Source organism: Camelina sativa, chromosome 8 (genome assembly GCF_030686135.1).
Source record: "Camelina sativa cultivar CO46 ecotype springtype chromosome 8, ASM3068613v1".
Classification (NCBI taxonomy): domain Eukaryota; kingdom Viridiplantae; phylum Streptophyta; class Magnoliopsida; order Brassicales; family Brassicaceae; genus Camelina; species Camelina sativa.
Genome location: NC_141887.1, coordinates 7,151,731 through 7,171,037, shown reverse-complemented (window position 1 = coordinate 7,171,037; position 19,307 = coordinate 7,151,731). Strand labels below are relative to the sequence as shown.

At 36.5% G+C, this 19,307-nt stretch overlaps 3 protein-coding genes across 10 annotated transcripts; all 3 read left to right on the top strand.

The window, feature by feature from the left end:
• The first annotated feature begins 309 nt into the window (after positions 1-309).
• Positions 310-5,231, top strand: LOC104709312 (sphingoid long-chain bases kinase 1). The gene is made up of 9 exons (XM_087462415.1): positions 310-624; positions 806-1,463; positions 1,576-1,950; positions 2,134-2,227; positions 2,308-2,345; positions 2,814-2,960; positions 3,084-3,183; positions 3,707-4,641; positions 4,798-5,231. The coding sequence occupies exons 2-9, from the start codon at positions 1,005-1,007 to the stop codon at positions 4,945-4,947; spliced, it is 2,298 nt and encodes a 765-aa protein (XP_087318541.1). The 5' UTR covers positions 310-624; positions 806-1,004; the 3' UTR covers positions 4,948-5,231.
• Positions 5,232-6,029: 798 nt separating this feature from the next.
• On the top strand, positions 6,030-6,960 carry LOC104706646 (ferredoxin-thioredoxin reductase subunit A1, chloroplastic). The gene has a single exon (XM_010422848.2). It carries the CDS (start codon positions 6,267-6,269, stop codon positions 6,792-6,794), a length of 528 nt encoding a protein of 175 aa, XP_010421150.1. The 5' UTR covers positions 6,030-6,266; the 3' UTR covers positions 6,795-6,960.
• A 3,396-nt stretch (positions 6,961-10,356) lies between these two features.
• LOC104706645 (katanin p80 WD40 repeat-containing subunit B1 homolog KTN80.4) lies at positions 10,357-17,449 on the top strand. Of its 8 annotated transcripts, none has more exons than XM_010422844.3 (20): positions 10,357-10,743; positions 10,850-10,940; positions 11,037-11,200; positions 11,512-11,642; positions 11,792-11,909; positions 11,999-12,225; positions 12,718-12,820; positions 13,339-13,409; positions 13,487-13,561; positions 13,741-13,884; positions 13,979-14,324; positions 14,421-14,933; positions 15,212-15,271; positions 15,348-15,469; positions 15,709-15,843; positions 16,156-16,230; positions 16,304-16,416; positions 16,586-16,702; positions 16,813-16,881; positions 16,972-17,449. In XM_010422844.3, exons 3-20 carry the CDS (start codon positions 11,173-11,175, stop codon positions 17,036-17,038), a joined length of 2,514 nt encoding a protein of 837 aa, XP_010421146.1. In that variant the 5' UTR covers positions 10,357-10,743; positions 10,850-10,940; positions 11,037-11,172; the 3' UTR covers positions 17,039-17,449. The 8 variants fall into 8 exon arrangements, with proteins under 8 accessions (XP_010421146.1, XP_087316595.1, XP_010421148.1 ...); XM_087460469.1 differs by having other exon boundaries at positions 10,413-10,743; positions 13,979-14,267; XM_010422846.3 differs by having other exon boundaries at positions 10,452-10,743; positions 13,979-14,267; positions 15,200-15,271.
• The last annotated feature ends 1,858 nt before the right edge of the window (positions 17,450-19,307 follow it).

Sequence of the window (19,307 nt, the reverse complement as noted above, 5' to 3'; positions counted from 1 at the left end):
TACTTTTAATATTTTATTCAATAGCCAAGATTAAGAAAAAAAACAAATATCAATTATTATTTACATTTGATGTTCTATCCAAACCTATATACTGAATAATAATCTCAAATATTACATTAATTTTTTTAAAAACATCATTGATTTTATTATTTTGGCTTACTTGTAAATGGAAAATTAAAATATATATACTTTTTGAAGAAAGTTCTTTAAATTATCCAAATGATAATTTATGTGATTTATCATATTCCTATGATTAATAAAGATTTGTAACTTATTAAGCTTCTTGTATATAAATTCATTTCAATATTTGAATAATAAAACATTTAAAAAAAAAAAAAAAAAAAGAAGAATAAAAAACTGGGGAAAAAAGAAGTCCAAAAAAAGGTTTCTGTAGTGGAAATAAATCCGAAAGGAGGGGGCCATAAGGTTTCTGTTGTCGAGTCGAAATCGAAATCGAATCGAATTGAGTCGAGTCGAGTCGAGTCATCTCCGCCATTATCGTCTCTCTTTCTTCTCTCTTCGCCACCTCTCTTCAATTTCTCGGATCCTCCGATCCGGCGGCGTTACTTTTCCCACACTTCTCTCCATTTTTTCTTTGTTTTTTTTGCTCGCTGAGAAGCTAAGGTAAGACGAAAAATAGCTCTAAAAGCAGCTCTTAATCTCGTCTTAGATTGTTTTTTTCCGCCAGATTCGTTAATCATTTGCTCGCGATTTTGCATGATCTGTTGAGTAGTGTTCTTGTTTTGATTCAATTCCGATTCAAATGCTGCTTATAAACCAATCCATGGCGTGAATTTTGTTACAGGAAACGCGTTGATGGATCTGATATGTATAGCTACGGATTAGGATTGGCTTAATTTCTCTGTGTAAATCTGTTTCGTTGACCAGCTCCAACAAGGTTGATTGAATTGGGGGGGTTTTGTTTTGTGTATGCCTCCCGATCGTTGTTTATCGTCTGTTTCGTCCGCGGAACTCAAGAGCAGAGAGGTTATTAGCTTACGGATATGCAGAAGAGTGGTGTTAACCGGAATCCTTCTTTAAGAGTAGCTATTCCTCCTCAGGCACAACAGTCCCTTAGACGCTTAGGTTTTTGCTCTCAGATAGCTACCGGTGGATCTCAGCAGTCGTCTCCTGTAGTGTTTCCTGAGAAGAGAAGCAAGAAGGTGAAGACGTCTTCGAGACGTGGTGAGGTTACTAGTGATCCACAACAGGTGAAACCTAAACCTGATGAGCATCGGATTGATATTGTTGGTGGGGATGAGAAATCGGATTTGTTAGGTAGTCTTGTTTATGCTGGGAAGCTTGTGTTGGATAAGAGAAAATCTGCAACTGGGAAAGATGCTACTGAGGTACAACCACCATCTGCCACTGATACCTCTAATAAAAAAGCAGTTGATGCAAGGCTTACACGCAGGGCCTTGGTTTGGGGTTCTGACATGCTACAGCTTGACGACGTTGTCTCTGTAGGTTTTTCTTTTCTCTTGAAATTTAATTGGCCTGCAATGAACTGAATAAGTCTGTGTATTGAATGAACTGAGTCAACAAACTTATCTATGTCTTGTTAATTTTTTTTAGGTGACATACAATGTTGGTCTTAGGCATTTCACTGTGCATGCTTATCCAATTGGAAAAGGTTCTTGTGGTCTTTCTTGCTTCGCGAAACCTAAGAGAAGCCGCAAGGATTTCCGCTTCGTTGCACCTACGGTAGAAGAAGCAGTTCAATGGGTGGCCAGTTTTGGAGATCAACAATGTTTTATCAACTGTTTGCCGCATCCTTTAGTCTCAAAGAAACAGGCTTCGTCTGAATTATTTTCGGTCCCAATTGATACCCCTCCTGAGTTGGTCTTCAGGTGTAAGAGTGCACCTAAAATGCTTGTCATATTAAACCCTAGGTCAGGGCATGGACGATCTATCAAAGTTTTCCACAATATAGTGGAACCAATTTTCAAGGTACTATTTCCAACATCACACAACTTTCCACTATTAGGTACTAATAGAACTTAGGTTTTTTTATGAATTTGTCTACATATTCTATACTCTGGAGAACATTTCCAATTATCCAATTCCATTTTGCATTTTTCATAAAAAATTATGTTTTTCTTACCTTGGGTGTAATATTGTAAACTGTCACAGCTGGCCGGGATTAAGTTGGAGGTAGTCAAGACAACTAAAGCAGGTCATGCGAGAGAGTTGGCTTCCACTGTCGACATTAACTTTTGCTCAGACGGTTGGTACCACTGCTTCTAATATGCATATTTTTATCGTACGTATTTATTGTTACTTATGAGATCTTAATGATTCTTCTAGGTATAATTTGTGTTGGAGGCGATGGAATCATCAATGAGGTGTGATAATCAGCCTTCCTAAACTATGCTCACTTTTTTTTGTCCATTTTCTTTAGGAGTTAACTTTACGAAGTGATGTTCCTGTTATACCATATTTCATGTTTCTTATCTGCTCTACTACATTTCCCTGGTGCCTTGATGTACTTCTGAACCTTTTTTTGTATTGAAATGGGACTTTATTGGCTTCTTTCAGTGTGCTCACACCGCTTTCCAAGCATGCTGAATCAATTTAAGAGTTTAGTAACTCTTATCCTCCAGAGCGAGAAATTTGGGATGCATCTTATAGGGAAATACTTGCTTTGAGTTGAAATACATGAGAACTTTCACTATTACATTTTTGATTTATGTAGAACTCTTTAGGTAGACTAAGATGCATGCAAATTACAGCTTTTGATGCTAACATCTCCTAGTTTCTAATTACTTGGAATGAACTCTCATCTTATGGCCTGCCTTCTTTCAATGTTTCAGGTTCTTAATGGTCTCCTTACTCGAAGCAATCAGAAAGAAGGAGTTTCTATCCCAATTGGAATAGTACCTGCTGGTTCTGATAACTCGTTAGTTTGGACTGTCCTTGGTGTAAGAGATCCTATTTCTGCAGCACTCTCTATTGTGAAGGTACTCGACCTAAAATCCTATTGGTCCCTGCTTTGTTTTATCCGGCCACCAACATTAACTAGCTTCTGCTAAATTAGTCGTTGTCAGCTTAAACGATATATTTTTTTTTTTTGGTGGGCTTAGGGTGGCCTAACAGCTACTGATGTCTTTGCTGTTGAATGGATTCATACCGGTGTTATACACTTTGGAATGACGGTATCCTACTATGGTTTTGTTAGCGATGGTAAGTGAGGATACATTTGTGCTTTTTATTGCATGAGTTTCCAATGATAAACAGTTTCTTAGGTGTAGTTAGTTTTGATTCTGTATCCCTAGCTTCTTTATTATAGTCCTGTGTCTGCAACTGTTTAGATTTTCCATGCATTGTAGAGGAGGATATTATAAACCTTCCTTACTGTAGTTTTAAGTTTACTTTAAATATTTTACTTGATGTCATAGCATATTACAGAATATACACTCTTCTGATGATGAGATTAAAGCTGAAAATCGCCTAGTTATTCAAACATATTATGGATGAACCAAAATACATTGAAAGTTTCTCCATTCCTTTAACAGTTCCGATGTGTGTTTGATGTATTAGTTTGAGCTATGGATGCTGTCTCGTGTTTGACTATCAGGATTATTGTTGTGAAGTATTTACTTTGCACATATCAGTACCTTCATGAATACTGTATAATGTTTGTGGCATTCAGTTGCCATGACTAAATTCGTGGTTTTAAATTGTGCTTGTCATTATCTATTTGCAGTTTTGGAACTCTCTGAAAAATACCAAAAACGGTTTGGTCCTTTGCGTTACTTTGTTGCTGGATTCCTCAAGTTCATGTGTTTGCCGAAGTATAGCTATGAAGTGGAATATCTTCCGGCACAAAAAGAGGATGCAGAAGGCAAAATTCGACTTGAAAAGGAAGCTGTGGATATGCAAGATCTCTACACGGATGTAATGAGGAGATCAAGCAGAGAAGGATTTCCTAGAGCCTCCAGTTTATCAAGTATTGACTCCATAATGACCCCAAGCGTAGGTGAAGTAGACACGGGTAGCAGCACACATGCCAGCACCGAGCCATCTGAATATGTCCGTGGAATAGATCCTAAAATGAAACGCATGTCCTCTGAAAGAAAAGATGTTTCAGCTGAGCCAGAGGTTATTCATCCTCCATCGCAGTCAACAACCCCTAACTGGCCAAGGACAAGGTCAAAGTCAAGAATGGATAAAGGATGGATGGGGTTAACATCCGTGCAGGATCCTCCAACTCGATGTTCATGGGGGAATACCGGTGGTCATGACAGGGAAGATATTTCATCTACTGTGTCTGATCCGGGTCCGATCTGGGATGCGGGACCCAAATGGGACAGTGAACCGTCTGCTTGGGATGTAGAAAACTCAATCGAGCTTCCTGGTCCTCCTGAGGATATAGAGACAGGACTGAGGAAGCAGACCATGACACCAAGATTTGAAGATAAATGGGTTTCTAGAAAGGGGCATTTCCTCGGCATCATGGTCTGTAACCATGCATGTCGGACTGTGCAGAGTTCTCAAGTGGTGGCTCCCAATTCAGAACATGACGATGGTACAATGGACATGATCTTGGTTCATGGGTGTGGAAGACTGAGGTTGCTGAGGTTTTTTATACTTCTACAGACAGGTCGACATCTTTCTCTTCCATATGTCGAGTGTGTAAAGGTAATTGTTTTTCTCTAAAGGGTCTCCTTCTCTTGCGAATTTTCTTTCTTATTTTTTTTTTGAAACTCGGGATGTGCTAGGAAATGCTAATCATACGATTGAACTCAATGCTATCATATGTATTATACTAGTTGATCAAATGCATGACTATTGCAGGTGAAGTCGGTGAAGGTAAAGGCAGGAAAAAATACACATGATAGTTGTGGTATAGACGGAGAGCTGTTTGCATTGCATGGAGAAGTGATATCGACTATGCTACCGGAGCAATGCAGACTGATCGGTAATGCTCCTGGACGACATTCATAGTTATTAATGTCATCAAATTGTGAGGATGGAGAGAGAGAGAGAGAGAGTTTGGATGTTTATATATATATCTGGAATTCGTTTAATTGTTTTTGTCGGCGTCAAGTTTACGGTACGTATCTATGCCATAAGAGAAGTAACATGAGAGTGCATACAATCAAATCCTTTGTGCCATAAGTTCCCTATAAAACCCCAAACCCTTTGTATATTCTTTTACCCCTTTTTGTGTGTGTTTGAATTATATATGTACTGTGTATGTGTCTCCTACAACGATTTGTGTGTTTCCATTTCTTTCTTCTTTTCCGCTTTAAGCTAGGGTACGTAGATGATTATTAGATGTATTGTCTATACACTGTTTTTGGTTGTGAATCATGCAGCAAGACGTTTATGTTGTTGCCCGGTGATTTGAAAAATATATAAGACAGTAAAAAATTCATTAACTCTAACAACAACGGTAAATAAAGTTATATATAAGGACGTTATAACGTGTTTGGCTAAAGATCAGAGGAACTGGTGTGGTTCCTAAAGACGACGAAATCTTTTGGACTAGGTTAACTCGGGTGAAGTATCTAAACTTGTCTAGAAGTGATCTCATTTGAGGACATCTGTAATGTTTATACCTCTTGTACGGTACGTAGATGATAAGAAAGGATAATTAAAACTGCAAACAGATTCTTTCTGTCTGACTTGGAACTCTAAAAGCATCACACTTGCATTAAGTAGATAGAAGCCGCACGTTCCTCATCCAGTGAAAGTGAAAGGACAAACACACGTCTCTGGACTCTTGATGTGTCTTCTTCTCCCTTTCCTTTTCACTTCTTATTAGTGAATGATTCATTCACCTTATCCTTTTTAATTTCCTAAAAAACCTTAGTTATCCATTTCATTCATTTTTTTTTTTTTGTCTGCATGTATCATTTCATTCACACGTTTCTTGATTTGCTTCACTCGGAAAGAAAAGAAAAAAAATTCATATTCAAAATTTGAATCTAGATAAGTAATACTAGTAAATGTATATTTTAGCATATCTTTCTAGTAACAGTAACCTAAAAGCATATTGTTTAACATAACTAAGCGGTTATGGTTTCACAATTGTATATCCAACGACTTTCTACAAGGTCAATTTTAAAATTCCAACCCGAATAACCCGAGTATTGACCGACCCGAACCGAATAAACCCGACCTGGTATGCCCACAGGACTATAAATAACTAACCGAGACTGAAAAAAAAAAAAAAAAAAGCGAATCAGTTAACACTTAACAGTGTTGTCTTTCACTTGCCCAATCTTCTTCGAAGACGATTTTTCTAATCTGAGACTGAGATGAGTAGCAGCGGCACCATGGCTATGTCACCGGCGATCGCTGCCGCCGTTCGTCCTCCGTCTTCTCACGACTGTCTCTCCTCTTCCGCCACTTTAGCTACTACCACAACCACCCCCATGTCTCTCAAATCTTGCATCGTCGCACCTCTCTCGCTCTTCACTCCCCAGTCTCGAATCACACGCTCAACCTCAAGAACAACTCCTCGATGCGGTGTCGCAACAAAATCCGCTGATTCGATGAACGTAGACGCGAATCCGTCGTCATCATCGGAGGAAGCGAAGGCGAAGATAGGATCTAGGGTTAGAGTAACGGCTCCGTTGAAGGTTTATCATGTGAATCGAGTACCAGAGGTTGATTTGGAAGGTATGGAAGGCAAACTCAAAGATTACGTCTCTGTTTGGAAAGGGAAACGAGTCTCAGCTAATCTTCCCTATAAGGTTGAGTTCTTTATAGAGGTTGAAGGTCGTAGTCCTGTCAAATTTGTCTCACATCTTAAAGATGACGAGTTCGAGTTCATCGATCAGTGATTGAAACGATCAGCCAGATATATATATATATATATATATTTTTTTTTTCTCCTTTCTCAGTGTTTGTTTTTTGTTGTGTTTACTGGAAATCTGGGAAACGGAGAATGATTTGTTAGTGATGTGTATACCCTTTAGCTAATCATATACATAAGGTTTCTTCACTCTACATTTGGCTTTAATCTTTGTTGTTATTGGTTTCTTACTGTTAGGTTAGATTGGGAGAAATGAAAGAGTTGGGTCTTGATGTGGATTCTTGATTCATAAGGGTAAATTTAGGCTGTGTGGTTGTTGTTTCAAACTATTCCATACCAAGTAGAAGGTCCAATTTTGGGAGTTTACTAGCATCATTATAGTATCTTGAAACGAAAAGGTTGGATCTTGATCACGATAGTAAGCGTGATTTGGGATTAGAGATCACACTAGATTGAGTTAGCACTTGAGACTAATATCATTGAAAGTATCCACTTGAGACTACTGAAGATCACACAGCGTGGCATGTGACTTGCATGAGTCTGAAGGAAATAGTTACTTTGGTATATAAACCTCTGTTTGGTTTAGGTGTATATTTTTGGTCTGGGTTGAAAGGTAAAACTATTCTCATTCCTCTCTTGGTCTTTTCTAGTGTTAGTATAAGAGATATATTTGTGTGGTTGTGGTGCTGGTTATGATCTTTATGCTGCTTCGTATTATGGTCGCATATGTTCTAGTGAGATAGAGGAGAATGCAATCTTGAGCAAGTCATGTTTGATCATAGGAGATGATCGAGCTATGATTGTTAGTCTTTAAAAACCTAGTCGATTTCAAGCTTTCTTGGTTGCTTCTTGCTAGTGAATGGTTATAGAGTAAGCTGACATGATGTAAAGGACGGTGCTCAAGATTATTATGTTATTGTGGATCCTATTGGTGGTAACCATCGTTTTAACAAAAGCAGTTGTAAGTTTTGGTCGCGGTTAAAAAACGGTAAGAGATGTCAACTTGATAGTATGATCGGGTTGTAAATTCAGTTATAAAAAGATAAACACTACAAATAGAAAAAAAAAAAAAAAAAAAAAAAAAAAAAAAAAACACACAACTAAGATGAATTTTTTCTATAGAGTAAAGAATGATTGACAAATAAAGTACCTTGACTTTTTTTTTTGAGAAACAAAAGTACTTTGACTTTATCTTGAGATATATCATGCTTACTGGACTTAAAGGAAGTAGTTTGGTATTGTACTTGTGTCGTATTCGTTCGTGAGTCAGATTCTCGGCCCATAGATATCTCATAAACAAAGATATCTTAGGTTGAGAGCATAGTCAAATATAAGATGTCGTAAGGTAAAACAAAGTTCATCACAGATATCACGAGTTTTGTCACACTCTTCTCGGAGGCAGATGAAAAGAACTTAACCAATAAGTTCTGATTTCGTGAAAAATAATAATTGGTTTTCTTGACGTTAACGTACTACTAACACGTCCATTTGTATATCACGTCTTCCAACGTTCAAGGTTTATAAGATTGTTCTAGTTTTAAAAATCGGAGTGGATGGAGATTCGAGCTTCAAACTTATGAATATAAAATAATTGGATTACAAAACTCAGATTTATTGACAGCACATCTAGGCCAAGGCCAGGCCAGACCATGGTGGCAATGATTGATTTAGCTTTTTAATTAAGAGCGACTGAGTGCATTGTGCACTTATATAAAGCAAGCAGCCAAACATTATACAATAAGAGGGACACATAGTAATTTAAACTTTAAAAGTCAAAACGCTTATGCCCGTAATTGTAGGTTTCTATTTCAAATTTTTGGCTGTCATCTTATTTTGTAAATGATCTGTAAATTTGTCTTTAAAAGTTGTTACAAAACTTTATTATACCGAATGTTTATTTAATTAACATCTATCCATAAAGTTGTTTACTTGATGTTACGTAATTGATTTATACCACCTAATGAATTTCGTCCTCAACTCAAAAATAAAAAACGTGATTTATTTATATAAGTCGATATAATGTGAAATGTCAATTCTACTTAAATATCATTGCAGCCATAAATCAAGCTTTTTTACGTATCCAAAAAAAAAACCAGTAAATCAAGATCTATGTATAGTCATCGACCATGGATAAAAGACTGTTAATCATCAGAAGAGATTACTACTAGTCTAGTTCTAGACGTTTTTGGTATTCCATTACTATTATTAAAAAAAAATCATATTTTTTTGAAGAAGTATAAATTAAAATCGTGTAACTTAACTAATTTATTGACTAAATAAAGGTTTTCCTATAATGGTAGAAACAAATGGGTTTCTTTTGTTTTTAGAGAATGAGTTTCGTGTACTTTGTATGGGATATCTCATGGCCCCCATGATACAATTAGGTAGTCCGTTAATGTCAAGCCAAACCTTTCACCATTATTTTTTGTCTATCCAACGTTGCTCTATCTAAGTAATGTCACTGTTATTTCATTATGAAAGTTATACTGTTTGTTTGCTATTGGATCTCTTAAGTCTTAACGTTTTGTCCTTACACTACGTTATCATTACAAATATTTTAGATACTTTGGAAATAAAACATAGTAGTAGCTAGATTGAATTACGTAGACCGATAAGTTATGAATTATGATCATTGTAACGAGTTTTTTTTTCCTATGTTGTTTAGACATGAGATCGACAAAACGAAATATTACTAGTTTACACATAAATTTTACAACTTTTTTCGACAGGGGTCCATGATAATAAATTATTTAACATGTAAGCAATAATCACATAATAATGATTACATCGCCATTTCCATTATAGCACCGACAGTAGTTTCATATATTAAATTCTACCGGTATTAAATTAATAAGATCAAAAAACTTTTCTTAAGGATTAATTTGCTAACCGGGAATTCAGTTGCAATGTCACCCCTTTTTAAAGTCTTTTATTGATTAATAACTGTCTTTGGATATGCACAAGTACAGTTGTGTTCCTACAATCAGAATACATATACTATATTTATTTTCAACTGAATAAATATAGAAACCAGCAGGCAGCAGAACGAAACCTGATATGAACCAAAAAACCATTCATGTCATGAGAGACATCGAGAATCAAAGACAAGGGAATTCACATTTTTTTTTTAAGTTACAATAGCTATATGAGATGTGTGTAATACTCCAAATTTTGAAAAATATGATGGTGCATATAAAAAGACTACATTATTAAGAATTATTTGATTACATATACTACGTTACTAAAGTTATTTTTTTTTGTTCTTAAATAACATTGTAGTTAACTATGTTTATCACGTAAGTGAAATTTCCTTTACTATAATAAATTTCAAAAATTAATATATATCATTTATCCTACTTAAGTTAAGTATGAATACATTCTAAAAGCAATTTACAAAAGATAAAAAAAGGTAAAAAGTGCATAGTGATGTATAAACTACAGTAGTTTATAATGCATATTGTTTCAGCAAGAAATTTAAAAGAATATTATTTTTTTACATGTAGAAACAGCAAGCAAATTACAATTTCGTTGAATGGATGGTGTGTGACAAAAAATAATAATAATGGTAAATTAAATTGTTTGTGTTCTTTGTAGTAAATGTAATTAATGCACATTTACTTGAAAGAAGATGTATGGAAAAATACGAGGAAAGCCAAAACAAAATTAAAATTGTTTTTTGGAATTTGAAATAGAGAGAGGGAGAAGAGAACCCAAAAAACCCAAAGGTTAAAAAAAGATCTCTCTTTTTCTCTCTCTCTCTCTCTCTGCGCCTCCTTCTTCTTCTTCTTCTTCTTCTTCTCTCTTCTCTCTCTTCTTCCTTGTGTGCTCTGCTCTCTGTCATTCTCTCTCTCCTTCCTTTTTGTACTTCGCCATTGAAGAGAAAGAGAAATCACTTTTCAACCTAAACTTCTTCCTTAGATTTTGTTCTTCTTCTATTCTAAGTGAGAGGACACAACACAAACAACGACATTACAAAAGTAAGGATTTTTTTTTTTTTTTTTTTTTAATTCTTCTCACTATTACTTCCGAAAAATTAAAACTTCTCCTTTCTCATTTTTTTTCAACTCCTGTTCCATTTCACAGACTTCCCCAAATTTGTTTTTAAAATTTCCCATTGAGAAGAGTGAGATTGGTGTTTCTGGAAGATAAAGTTAAGCCCTTTTTGTTTTGCTGGGTACGGTTTCGTTTCCTCGTTTGGCTTCTCCTTTCTTTCCCAGTAATGATTCCTGGGTTTTTTTTTTTTAAATCTGTTTCCCGTTTGTGATTTCAGATTTGGGGTCACCGGTTGATAAAGCGGAGATCTTGAGGACTGCTTTTTTTTTTCTTTTGGATTTTTGTTGTTTGGTGGGTATGGTTGATGAGAGTGTAATTTGAATGTGCTCCATTGCAAAGGTTTCGTTTCCACCATGACCACCAAGCGAGCCTACAAGCTTCGTATCCTTTTTTTTTTTTTAATTTTTACTCCACAAGGATTCTATTTTTAGGGTTTGTTCTGGTATTCTCCAAGTGCCGTGCTTGATCTGCCGCTTTTATCTGATGCACGAGATCTGTTTTACATCTTCCTTTTTTGTGAAGTTTGCATTTTTCCCCCCGTGGAGTAATTTAATACCTTTGGAGGAGAGGAGACTTGTCTGTTTGAATTTATTATGACTTAACCATCATCAAGTCAAGTCTGAGTTTTTGACTAGGGTCTTTTTTATTATCTGGTACTATTGCTTTAGCCTTGACTTTGTGTTGATACACAGAGGAATTTGTGGCACATTCCGCTGCTGTCAATTGTCTTAAGATCGGAAGGAAATCGACCAGGGTTCTGGTTACAGGTGGGGAAGATCACAAGGTCAATCTCTGGGCTATTGGTAAGCCCAATGCCATTCTGGTCAGTTCTCCTGTCTACTGCTTTGCCTTGGTGCATTATGTTTTTGGCTATAAGTTAGTAGAGTGGTCTAGGAGGTTCTCTCTCTGTCTGAGTGTTTGTTTACTATCAGCATCTCATTTATCTCGTCTATTGTGGATGTTTGTTGTCAGAGCTTGTATGGGCACTCAAGTGGAATTGATTCAGTGACCTTTGATGCTTCGGAGGGCTTAGTTGCAGCAGGAGCTGCTAGTGGTACTATCAAATTTTGGGATTTAGAAGAGGCAAAGAGTAAGTTTTCTAGTTCCAAAAAACCCTTTTCATTTGACTTGTACTATGGAGTATTACTTACGCATTCTTTAATTTGCTATGATGAGTAGTTGTCAGGACTCTCACTGGTCATCGGTCGAATTGCATCTCAGTGGATTTTCATCCTTTTGGTGAGTTTTTTGCGTCTGGATCGCTAGACACAAATCTTAAGATATGGGATATAAGAAAAAAGGGTTGCATCCATACTTACAAGGGTCACACTCGAGGAGTCAATGTACTCAGATTCACCCCAGATGGTCGCTGGGTTGTATCTGGTGGAGAGGACAACATTGTGAAGGTTGGTGGTTGCTTTCGTGTCTGTACTCATTTTTCATTTCTGGATATTAGATTATATCTTGTCTACTGTTGAGGGAAACAATGCTGCTTAGTTGACATGATTAGTTAGGATTTGCCTTTGGGAGAATTTGGAGCAGTGAAACTGCACTTTTGGAAATAGACTATGAACTGGCTTCCGAGAGTTGGTACTTGGTACTTGGTAGTCCTTTCTGAAAGGAATAAGCTTGATTCTATTTAGTGTTACCTCTCTGCACTTGAGCTGAATATGCTATAGGAGAGTTTTTAGGACGCACTATTCTTTTGCTAAAACATTCATAGACCACCTGACCAATTATTCGGATGCTTCATCTTTCTTGGTTATTGTTTCTTTTCCTCTCTCAGCCCGCAGTGTATTGTTATCTTGAAAAGCAATGTATCGGAAACCTCTTCTTTTTTTTTTTTTTTTTGTCTTTCTGTGTGTTAATGGATCTGATATGCAGCTTGTCTTTACCAGGTGTGGGATTTAACAGCTGGAAAGTTGTTGACCGAGTTTAAGAGTCACGAAGGGCAAATTCAAAGTCTAGATTTTCATCCTCATGAATTTCTACTGGCAACAGGTTTGTATTACTGTTAAAATTTTCTTACACCGAGGCTCTCTACTTTTTGGACGACATACATGATACCAACACAAATAGAAACTTCTAGTCTAGGCTAAGTGTGACTAATCACAAATGTATGTTGCGGTGCTAAGCTCAGCTCAACCAATTGTATAGTTACCTGTGTCATGGCGTCGCCTTCTTTTTTACGTAATTAAAACTCTTGTGGCCATCTTATCTTTTTAGCTTTTTGATTTGTGATCTGGGAGAACATATGCATCTAAAGTATTTTTCATTTCTATTTATGTTATAGAGGGTTTGTGTAACATAGATATTTTTAGAATGGTGCTATATGTTGAGTTGATAATAACAATCGAATTCCAACGTTTTCATCATGTTGCCTTCTGGTCCCCCTACATGATTTTAATATTGGATCCTTTTCCCTCTCTTTGGCAGCGTTCACCAAAATATTACATAGAATATGTAAAATTAGTATGATTACAATTATTTAGAACATTCTGCTTTTGCCTGTGCTACAGGTTCAGCTGATAGGACTGTAAAATTCTGGGATCTGGAAACATTTGAGCTGATTGGTTCTGGTGGACCTGAGGTACTGCATTTTTTATGCTAAGTCGAATTGGTGACATTTTTTTTTCACTGTACCTTTAATATTCTCTTTTTCGCTAGACTGCCGGGGTCCGTTGCCTGAGCTTTAATCCAGATGGAAAAACTGTGCTTTGTGGATTGCAAGAAAGTCTCAAGGTGAATTCTTTTATACTTTGAATTGCAGTATGTAGGTTTTTAGATTAGATGTATGCCATGTTAATCGAGCAAATCATCTTTTGAGGATTATTTCTTATGTTTACTCCTTTACTTTCAAAAAATACACATGCCTACTCTTCTTACCTCATTCCTTTAGTTTAATCTTGTGCAAATCATAGATTTTCTCGTGGGAGCCAATTAGATGTCATGATGGAGTGGATGTTGGATGGTCAAGACTGTCAGATATGAATGTTCACGAGGGAAAGCTTCTTGGTTGCTCGTACAATCAAAGTTGTGTAGGCGTGTGGGTTGTAGATCTCTCGGTATTCCTCTCTCCCTACATATCATTATCTTGTTTGTTTAATTGTAGCTGGTTTTAATCTTTACAAACCCACTCATTTTTGGATGCATGGTCAGCGTACTGAGCCATGTATGGCTGGAGACACTGCACAATCAAATGGTCATCCAGAGAAAAGATCTTGCTCAGGAAGAGATCCAGTAATTCTCAATGATAATAACTCAAAGACTATTCTCGGGAAGCTGTCCGTTTCCCAGAACGTAGATCCTTTATTGAAGGAAACAAAGTCTCTCGAAAGACTATCTGTTTCTCAGAACTCTGATTCTTCGACAAAAGAAACCAAGTCCATTGGAAGATCATCAATATCCCAAAATTCAGATTCTTCGATGAAGGAATCAAAGCCTCTCGGTAGGTTGTCTGTTTCTCAAAATTCAGATTTTTCGAAAGAGCCAAGGACGTTGTCATGTATGCTTACTTCTACTATTTTTCTCTTCTCTTCTTATTTTTATCTCGGCACTGATTAAATGATAAGCTATTTCTTGTTTTGTCTGCTGTTTGAAGCCACAGGAAGTTTACCAAGCACTCCTCATAGGGTCAATTCGACCAATGTGTCAAAAGCCACTTCGGGTGGTTCAACGGCTGTCTCTAATGCTGCAACATCAAGGAGGAATTTTACGAAAGCTAACCCAAAGGCGAATCCTGTAAATAAGGCAGCGGATTTTGCTCCGGTGATTGTCCCAAGAGCAGACCCTAGAATAGAGCAGGCTACTGAATCCAGAGCAGAACTTGACATAATTGCAAGAACCATGCCTTATTCATTGCAGGCAGCTGATTCTCGAAGGTCACCTAGCAGCAGAAATAACCCTGATCTGCCAAATACTTCGGTTCTTGAAATGTCTGAGTCTCAGCTTGTTGAACCAAATAATATACTAGATGGAGGTACACTTCCTGGTGGAAAGGTTGGCATGCGGGGTGCACCCGAGCGAAGCATTAATGATTTTAGATACAAGAGATATGGAAGGAGTAATTCAAGGTCACGCATGGGATCACCTCCACGGAACCACGATGAAAACTGTATGTATTTCTCCTTTTTAATATTTACCTGTTTGAGTGCCGATGGCAATGTCACCTGATAGTCTTAGTGTCTTACACTACTTTGGCCCCTAAAATGTGGTGTATAGGGTTTATATTTATGAGGTTACTCCAGTGAAACATGTAGTGTAAAGAATCCTGTGTATAAGAAAATAGGTTGCTTTTAGGTGCCCTGTTTAGTTGGCCCTTGTAAGATTTCTGTATCTGCGTTGAGTTTGATAGATGATTTTCTCATTTCTAAGTTTTAGTCTTTGTTTCAGATGACTTGGTAAGCCACAAATCAAATAGAGACCCAAGTCCCACTGAAAGTCAGAAAGGAGGTAATTCTTTCATCCCAACTTTCATCTTTTTCTTCGCAAATGGATTGATTCTCATTCATATGTCTTACCATATCAGGAAGATTCCAGCCACTCGTCATAAACAGGGAGAGAAGGGGGAGATTTTCAAACTTTGAGGGTCCTGTTTCGAATTTTTCAAGTGGAAATGTGCCTGTTCCGAACATCCGCCCTTCAAATATGGTATAATAGCCTTAAATCTTTTCAGCTTGAGATCTTGATGCAATAACACTGACCGCAAATTGCAACAATAGAGGGAAATTAGAATAAGTGTTATGAAAAAAGAATTTCAAATCCTTCAGAGCATCTTAATTGACATGATTTATTGTGATTAGTAGTTTCCAACTACTCATCTAGTCATGATTTCGTTAGTGTTCCTCTGAGATCCAGAGATGATAGATATTGTATTTCCTTTCGTATAGTTCAAGCAAAGAGGGAACCATATGCCAGTTGAACAAGGGGTCGATTCTCCTTCTGAAGATAATATCGTTGAAGACATAATGGGGAAACACGATCAATTTGTCAGCTCTATGCAGTCTCGTTTGGCTAAATTACAGGTAACATGGAACTAGTCAAGGTGTGAAAATGTTGGTGGCTTGGCCCTAATAATACTAGTAGCTTTGATACTTTTTAGATTTTTCATATACTTAGGCATATCTAAGACCGCTTAGCATGCTTAGAATTACTATTTCAACATGTGACATGTTTTAGCTAGAAGTAAAAAGCTGGACATGGTCTTCCTGTTCTTGAACAATAAGGGAGCCTACTTGAAAATTTTGGTTCTCGCTTACTTGTGTTGATGGATTTTGAAGGTGGTTTTGAAAGACGCCTAGTTTATTTTATTCTAAATTGGTTCATTAAATTTGCAGGTAGTTCGTAGATATTGGGAAAGGAATGATGTAAAAAACTCGATAGGTTCGATAGAAAAGATGGCTGATAATGCTGTAAGTTTCTTCTATTTGTATCAATAGCAAGATATATGAAATAGATTATCCGCTCATGCAATTCTTCGTACAGGTTACAGCGGATGTACTGGGTATAATAACAGAGAGAAATGAGACTTTGACGCTGGATAATTGTACCTCCCTTCTTCCCCTTTTAACAGCTCTTCTAGGGAGCGACATGGATCAGTAAGCTTTCTCTTTTCTTATTAGAAAACTCTGGCAGAGTCATCCTGCTAAACTTATCATGTCTCACTGGATGCAATGAGAATCTTTATGGTCATAGATACAGTACATTAGATTATGGAATCTTGATTTGTTCTCACAATTTTTTTGCTGCACCATATCGTATATATAGGCATTTGAGCGTTTCCCTGGATTTGCTGCTTAAGCTGGTCAGATTGTATGGGTCACCAATTTACTCATCACTGTCAGCTCCAGCATCTGTTGGTGTAGATATCGAGGCTGAACAAAGGTTGGTTTATTTTCAACCATATGTGCTCATTAAGCCATCATGTTCATGTATCATAATTTTGATAGCCTGCTCTCTTCAGACTCATCAACACATGCTTATCTGCTATGTAGGATCGAGCGATACAGTCGTTGCTTTGTAGAACTAGAGAAAGTCAAAGCTTGCCTTCCCTCTCTAGCAAGGTAAGCGTCTGTAATAAAGATTCCGTAGTTTTCATTAATTGTGTAACGATCGATATTGGCTCACATGTGTATGTGACGGACTTTGTGTAGAAGAGGAGGTTTGGTGGCTAAGTCTGTGCTTGAACTCAACCTAGCATTTCAGGAAGTATCATCATAATCACTCTTGAGTCTTACAACCCTGAAAAAAAAAAAGCAAAGCAAAGTCTGTCTTCCTCGTGGAAGAACCCGCATCATCCCAAGTCCCAACCCTCTGCTTTTTGATGTGGATTTGGTTCCAAAGGGAGGAGTCTAACAAAAACTAAAAGCTGATATACCCTTACTAAGTAAACCAAAAGAGTTTGGAAGGCTAAAAAATCCTCCCAAGTTAGGTGCTTCTGGTCACTAATCTTTGTCTGCAGTGTTCTAACTTTGGTTTGTAGAGAAAGAAAAGGAGAGAGAGCGAGCCGTTTGGGCTGTGTATTGTTCTTATATGTATACTGCTTGAGTTTCTGCTCTTCGAAAAGAGACATACATGGGTCGGTGTTCTCTCAACACAGGAATATAATTTTTAGCGGTTTCTTGGATTTCATGTCGGATCTTCAACCTTCTGTTCTACGTTTATTAATCATGAGCCAACAAGAGCAAAAAAGAACCAATATTAGTACTAAATGAGCCAAGCTATTTCAAAACCTTGAAGTTTGATTAACTATGAGCTAACAAGAGCAAAAGGAATCAATACTAGTTTAAAATGAGCAAAACAATTTCAACTTTAAAGATCACATCTTAAAGTTTGTTTTTGTGTACAAAACAAAGGTGTCGCTCATCTCCTCTAAGTGTGAATTTATTTCCATGGAGAATAATAAATGAACTAAAGTGATAATTTTAGTCTTACTTTATTACAAAACCAAAAATATATAGAAAAGCAAATGAAAATGTGTCATGAACAATTTTTAACATTGTAGTCTTTTAACCTTCGCCTGTGTTTTAGTAATTTGAGATAGATTTACTCAACCGCCATTAATGCAATCTGTTACGACTGAGGTAGGTGATAGAGGGCAAATCAAATGTACTGCCATTACATTTAAAGAAGAAGAAGAAGAAAAGATAAAGTAAAACTTGTCGAGAGTAAAGACATAATAAAACAAAAAAAAAAAAACTTGAAAATGAAAAAAGATAAACTCCAAAAACTGCAATAAACCCAGCAGACTAGAGATTTCTTGAGAAAACGAAATTGCCAAAACCATGTAACGGAATTTATCATCTACCTAATAAAAACAAAAGGCAAAATATATAATTTTATAGTACCTTCTATCTTTTTATTTTCTTTTCTGAAATAATTGAGAAGAAAAAAAAAATGGGAAATGTGAAATTGACAGTGAAGTAGCGTCATCAACCCATGACTCTGTGTTCTGTGCGTTACGTAGAGTAGCGAGAGACAACGACCAAACACAAACAGAGGCTTTTGCTGTACTAACAACTTACTCTTTCTTCAACTTCTACTAGCCTTTTTTTCCCCCAATACCAAACTGTTCATTTTCGTTTGTCTCTTTTTGTAGTTTTAGATTCTCTCCCCGATTTGCTTCCAATTGACAAAAACAATACAGTGTAATTTTAACCAACAAAAAAAAATATATATACTTTTGTAATCTAGGAGTATACTCAAAATCAACTTGTGATGAATATGTAAACTCGTATGTTTTATAAACTATTGTTAGTCCCTTATTCAGTTATATATCTTTTACTTTGTGCTTATGAAGCCTAGTATGTTGTATTATACTTGTTAGGGATGAAGTTTGAGCGTGGTGCATCTATTTATTGATCTAACGCTAGCGTAGTCTCTATAATGGTTGCATAACGCTGCACCTGTACGTAGTGGATTTCATAAAAAGCATTTATAGTTTAATGGTCTACTTCAAACTTTACCATTCCAAAATGCGATAACCATATGGGTTCTATCCTTTGTGCGTTTTAAATCTCTAAGAAAAATTCGGCTGAAAAAAAAAACAGTTGGTGGACTAGTAACAAACTATTCAACTTCACATGTTACCAACAAAAAAACTATTCAAATCGCCGCATTACGTCTCACTTTTTTTCAACTGCCTCATCTGTGTTGCTTGTTTTAATCGTATATATATTCTTACTGTTTTGTGGATTAGTAACTTATATCGAACGGTTAAAACTCCAATAGCATACGATTATTTAGATAAAAATGTCTACACGTGGTACCGTGTACGTGGATAATCATAATAATACTTACTAAAATTCAAAAGCGAGAGGTCAACATCAATTCTCCTCTTGGGACATCTCTAACAAACAAAGACAGAGATCCTACTGCCTATATAAGTAGTCTTCCATCTCCTCATTATTAATTATATATCTCCACATTTGGACATTATTCACTCTGTACCTTTGCAGCTATCTCTTTCAATTCTAAGTTTCTAACTTCC